The sequence below is a fragment of the Struthio camelus genome, chromosome 35 (assembly GCF_040807025.1).
Source record: "Struthio camelus isolate bStrCam1 chromosome 35, bStrCam1.hap1, whole genome shotgun sequence".
In the NCBI taxonomy this organism is placed as follows: Eukaryota; Metazoa; Chordata; class Aves; order Struthioniformes; family Struthionidae; genus Struthio; species Struthio camelus.
Genome location: NC_090976.1, coordinates 93,777 through 99,776, shown reverse-complemented (window position 1 = coordinate 99,776; position 6,000 = coordinate 93,777). Strand labels below are relative to the sequence as shown.

Below are 6,000 nucleotides of genomic sequence, written 5' to 3'. Positions count from 1 at the left end.
GGGGGGGGTGGCCCCGGATGCCTGGGCCCCCTAGGGAGGGTGGGGGGGGGTGGCCCCCGGACGCCTGGGTCCCCTGGGAGGGAGGTGCGGAGTGGATCAGGGTTGCCCGGACGCCTGGGTCCTCTTGGCAGGGGGGGGAGGTTGTGGGGAGCCCCGGACGCCCCCCGGACGCCAGGGCCCCTCCAGAGGGGGGCAGGATGTAGGGTGGATCGGAGGCCCCCGGACACCTGGGCCCCCGGGAGGGCGTGGGGCGCCCGGACGCCTGGGTCCCTCTGTCCCCGGGGCCGGCGCAGCTGAGCCGGTGATTCAGCCGCTTCCGCCCCCGGCAGCGACAGCCTCCGGCTCCAGCCGCCCCCGGGCGCCTGGGCCCCTGGAGCAGGGGCTCCCGGACACCTGGGCCCCTGTTGGGGGGGGGGCGGGGATGGCGGCAGGACCCCCGCCCTCAGATGCCTGCCCCCCCCCCCAATGTGGGACGGATCCGCCAGAGCAGATCCACCTGCTCCCCCCTCACATCCCCCAGGGACCCAGGCGTCCGGGAGGGACCCAGGTGTCCGAGGGGGGGGCCCCGGCATCTGGAGAGGGTGCTGGTGTCCGGGGAGGGCCCCGGCATCCGAGGGGGCCCTGGTGTCTGGGGAGGGCCCCGGCGTCCAGGAGGGGCCCCGGCGTCCGAGGGGGCCCCGGCGTCCGGGGGGGCCCCGGCATCCAGGGGAGGGCCCTGGGCGTCTGAGCGGGCCCTGGCGGTTCCCGGCATCCGGGAGGGGCCCCGGCGTCCGAGGGAGGGCCCCGGCGTCCAAGGGGGCCCTGGTGTCCGGGGGAGGGCCCCAGCGTCCAAGGGGGCCCCGGCGTCGGGGGAGGGCCCCGGCGTCCGAGGGGGCCCCGGCGTCCGGGGGAGGGCCCTGGCGTCCGAGGGGGCCCTGGCGGGTCCCGGCATCCGGGAGGGGCCCCGGCGTCCGAGGGGGCCCTGGCGTCCGGGGGGCCCCGGCATCCAGGGGAGGGCCCCGGCGTCCGAGGGGGCCCTGGCGTCCAGGGGAGGGCCCCGGCGTCTGAGGGGGCCCCGGCGTCCGGGGGAGGGCCCCGGCGCGCGGGGGGCCCCGGTGTCCGGGGGAGGGCCCCGGCATCCAGGGGAGGGCCCCGGCGTCCGAGGGGGCCCCGGCATCCAGGGGAGGGCCCCGGCGCGCGGGGGGCCCCGGCGTCCGGGGGGGCCCCGGCATCCAGGGGAGGGCCCCAGCGTCCGAGGGGGCCCCGGCATCCAGGGGAGGGCCCCGGCGTCCGAGGGGGCCCGGCGTCCGGGGAGGGCCCCGGCGCGCGGGGGGCCCCGGCGTCCGGGGGGGCCCCGGTGACGGTGGCGGCCCGCAGGCGCAGGGGGCCGTGGGCGTCCTCTTCAACGTGGGCACGGAGGACATCGCGCTGGAGGAGCGGGGGGCGGCCGTGAGCGACGGGCGCTTCCACGTCGTCCGCTTCACCCGCAGCGGCGGCAACGCCACCCTCCAGGTGGACGGGGGCCCCCTGCACGAGCGCTACCCCGCAGGTAGGCGCCTCCCCCGGCCCCGACAGCCCCCGGCCCCCCACGGCTCCTACAGCGCCCTAGAGCACCCTAGAGCCCCCCCGGCCCCCCACGGCTCCTACAGCGCCCTAGAGCACCCTAGAGCCCCCCCGGCCCCCCACGGCTCCTACAGCGCCCTAGAGCACCCTAGAGCCCCCCGGCCCCCACGGCTCCTACAGCGCCCTAGAGCACCCTAGAGCCCCCCCGGCCCCCCACGGCTCCTACAGCGCCCTAGAGCACCCTAGAGCCCCCCCGGCCCCCCACGGCTCCTACAGCGCCCTAGAGTACCCTAGAGCCCCCCCGGCCCCCCACGGCTCCTACAGCGCCCTAGAGCACCCTAGAGCCCCCCCGGCCCCCCACGGCTCCTACAGCGCCCTAGAGCACCCTAGAGCCCCCCCGGCCCCCCACGGCTCCTACAGCGCCCTAGAGCACCCTAGAGCCCCCCCGGCCCCCCACGGCTCCTACAGCGCCCTAGAGCACCCTAGAGCCCCCCCGGCCCCCCACGGCTCCTACAGCGCCCTAGAGCACCCTAGAGCCCCCCCCGGCCCCCCACGGCTCCTACAGCGCCCTAGAGCACCCTAGAGCCCCCCCGGCCCCCCACGGCTCCTACAGCGCCCTAGAGCACCCTAGAGCCCCCCCGGCCCCCCCACGGCTCCTACAGCGCCCTAGAGCACCCTAGAGCCCCCCGGCCCCCCACGGCTCCTACAGCGCCCTAGAGCACCCTAGAGCCCCCCCGGCCCCCCACGGCTCCTACAGCGCCCTAGAGCACCCTAGAGCCCCCCCGGCCCCCCACGGCTCCTACAGCGCCCTAGAGCACCCTAGAGCCCCCCCGGCCCCCCACGGCTCCTACAGCGCCCTAGAGCACCCTAGAGCCCCCCCGGCCCCCCCCGGCTCCTACAGCGCCCTAGAGCACCCTAGAGCCCCCCCGGCCCCCCACGGCTCCTACAGCGCCCTAGAGCACCCTAGAGCCCCCCCGGCCCCCCACGGCTCCTACAGCGCCCTAGAGCACCCTAGAGCCCCCCCGGCCCCCCACGGCTCCTACAGCGCCCTAGAGCACCCTAGAGCCCCCCCGGCCCCCCACGGCTCCTACAGCGCCCTAGAGCACCCTAGAGCCCCCCCGGCCCCCCACGGCTCCTACAGCGCCCTAGAGCACCCTAGAGCCCCCCCGGCCCCCCACGGCTCCTACAGCGCCCTAGAGCACCCTAGAGCCCCCCCGGCCCCCCACGGCTCCTACAGCGCCCTAGAGCACCCTAGAGCCCCCCCGGCCCCCCACGGCTCCTACAGCGCCCTAGAGCACCCTAGAGCCCCCCGGCCCCCCACGGCTCCTACAGCGCCCTAGAGCACCCTAGAGCCCCCCCGGCCCCCCACGGCTCCTACAGCGCCCTAGAGCACCCTAGAGCCCCCCCGGCACCCTATGGCTCCTAGAGCACCCTAGATTCCCCCCCCCAGTGCCCTATAACCCCCCCACAGCCCCCCATGGCTCCTACAGCACCCTAGAGCCCCCCAGCACCCTATGGCTCCCTACAGCCCCCCGTGGCTTCTACAGCACCCTTTAGCCCCCCCCCCCGCACCCTATCACTCCCCCAGGCACCCTATGGCTCCTAGAGCACCCTAGAGCCCCCCCCCGGCACCCTAGAGCCCTCCCCCAGGCACCCTATGGCTCCTAGAGCACCCTAGAGCCCCCCCCAGCACCCTAGAGCCCCCCCCCAGCACCCTATCACTCCCCTAGGCACCCTACGGCTCCTAGAGCACCCTAGAGCCCCCCCCCCGCACCGTATAGCCCCCCCAGTCCCCTATGGCTCCTAGAGCACCCTAGGGCCCCCCCGGCCCCCCCAGCCCCCCATGGCTCCTACAGCACCCTAGAGCCCCCCCAGCACCCTATCGCTCCCTACAGCCCCCCGTGGCTCCTACAACACCCTAGAGCCCCCCACCCCGGCACCCTATGGCTCCCCCAGGCACCCTACAGCTCCTAGAGCACCCTAGAGCCCCCCCCAGCACCCTATGGCCCATATAGCACCCCCCCCAGCCCTGCCAAAGCCCCTGTGGCTCCTATAGCACCCTGTACCCCCCCTCAGCTGCCCCTATGGCTCCTATAGCCCCCCATAGGCCCCCTATAGCCCCCATAGGTGCCCTACAGCCCCCCCAGCCCTCTCCATAGGTCCCCTATAGACCCCCCACAACCCTTATTGCACCCTATGGCCCCCCGGCCCGGGGCTGTGGGGGCTGAAGGGTCCCGGCCTCTAATTAGCAGCAGCGGCCGCAGCCCTAACGAGGCCGCAGCCCTAACGAGGGCTCCCCCGGGCAGGGCCGGGCCAGGGCCCAGGCGTCCCGGCGGCCCCTAACACCCCCCCTAATGTCCGTCCCCCGGGGAACCTAAACGCCGCATAAACCCCCCCAAAAGCTCAGACACGGCGTGGGCACGGCGTGGACACGGCTCGGTCATGCCACGGACACGGCATGGACACAGCGTGGACACGGCTCAGTCACGCCACAGACACGGCTCGGTCATGCCATGGACACGGCATGGACCCAGCTCGGTCATGCCATGGACCCACCTTGACCACGATATGGACCTGCCCCGGACACGCTGTGGTCATGCTATGGACACGCCGCGGTCACGCCATGGACGTGGCTTAGTCATGCCACAGACCGAGCTTGGGCACGACATGGTCATGCCATGTTCACGCTGTGGTCATGCCAGGGACACGGCTCTGTCACGTCACGGACACAGTGTGGACACGGCTCGGTCATGCCATGGACATGCTGTGGTCATGCCAGGGACCTGCTTGGGCACTACATGGACCTGCCATGACTGTGCTGTGGTCATGCCATGGACCCGGCTCGGTCATGCTGTGGACCCAGCTTGGGCATGACATGGACCTGCCCTGGACACGCCGTGGTCATGCCCTGGACACACCGTGGTCATGCTGTGGTCATGCCATGGACATGCTGTGGTCATGCCGTAGACACAGCTCAGTCATGCCATGGATGTGGCTTGGGCACGACATGGACCTGCCCTGGACACACCGTGGTCACGCTATGGACATGCTGTGGTCATGCCATGGACGTGGCTTGGTCATGCCATGGACCCAGCTTGGGCACGACATGGACCTGCCCTGAACACGCCGTGGTCATGCCACGGACACATGCTCAGTCATGGACACGCTGTGGTCATGTTGTGGACACGCCGTGGTCACACCACGGACACGCTGTGGTCATCCTGTGGTCATGCCGTGGACACAGCTCAGTCATGCCATGGATGTGGCTTGGGCACGACATGGACCTGCCCTGGACATGCTGTGGTCACGCCGTGGTCATGCTGTGGTCATGCCATGGACATGTTGTGATCACACCATGGACACGCCATGGACACACTGTGGTCCCGCCGTGGTCACACCATGGACACGCCGTGGTCACACCATGGACACGTTGTGGTCACACCATGGCCACGCTGTGGTCACGCCATGGACACGCCGTGGTCACACTGTGGTCACGCCATGGCCACGTTGTGGTCACACCATGGTCACGCCGTGGTCACACCATGGACACGTTGTGGTCACGCCATGGACACGCCGTGGTCACACTGTGGTCACGCCATGGACATGTTGTGGTCACACCATGGCCACGTTGTGGTCACGCCGTGGTCACACCATGGACACGCCGTGGTCACACCATGGTCACACTGTGGTCACGCCATGGCCACGTTGTGGTCACACCGTGGTCACGCCGTAGTCACACCATGGTCACACCATGGCCACGCCGTGGTCACACCATGGCCACGTTGTGGTCACGCCGTGGTCACACCATGGCCACGTTGTGGTCACACCATGGTCACACCATGGCCACGCCGTGGTCACACCGTGGTCCCGCTGTGGTCACACCATGGCCACGTTGTGGTCACACCATGGTCACACCATGGCCACGCCGTGGTCACACCATGGCCACGTTGTGGTCACACCATGGTCACACCATGGCCACGCCGTGGTCACACCGTGGTCCCGCTGTGGTCACACCATGGCCACGTTGTGGTCACACCATGGTCACACCATGGCCACGCCGTGGTCACACCATGGAAACGTTGTGGTCACACCATGGCCACGTTGTGGTCACACCATGGTCACGCCGTGGTCACACCATGGCCACGTTGTGGTCACACCATGGTCACACCATGGAAACGTTGTGGTCACACCATGGCCACGTTGTGGTCACACCATGGTCACGCCGTGGTCACACCATGGCCACGTTGTGGTCACACCATGGTCACACCATGGCCACGCCGTGGTCACACCGTGGTCCCGCTGTGGTCACACCATGGTCACACCATGGCCACGTTGTGGTCACACCATGGTCACACCATGGCCACGCCGTGGTCACACCATGGCCACGTTGTGGTCACACCATGGTCACACCATGGCCACGCCGTGGTCACACCATGGCCACGTTGTGGTCACACCATG

The 6,000-nt window shown here is 70.8% G+C and overlaps 1 protein-coding gene across 6 annotated transcripts in view; it reads left to right on the top strand.

Moving 5' to 3' along the window:
* The window catches only part of LOC138063707 (neurexin-1-like), a 78,896-nt gene that overhangs the window by 61,125 nt on the left and 11,771 nt on the right, over positions 1-6,000 (top strand). For 5 of the 6 annotated variants that reach the window (XR_011137141.1, XM_068923588.1, XM_068923591.1 and 2 more), the window contains one exon: positions 1,357-1,528. Coding sequence is in view for 4 of the 6 variants with exons in the window: in XM_068923588.1 (XP_068779689.1) it covers positions 1,357-1,528 (172 nt within the window). In the remaining 2 variants the exon portion in view is untranslated. Of the gene's footprint in view, positions 1-1,356; positions 1,529-3,944; positions 4,001-6,000 lie in introns of those variants that run through there. The other variant, XR_011137142.1, reaches the window with a different exon arrangement.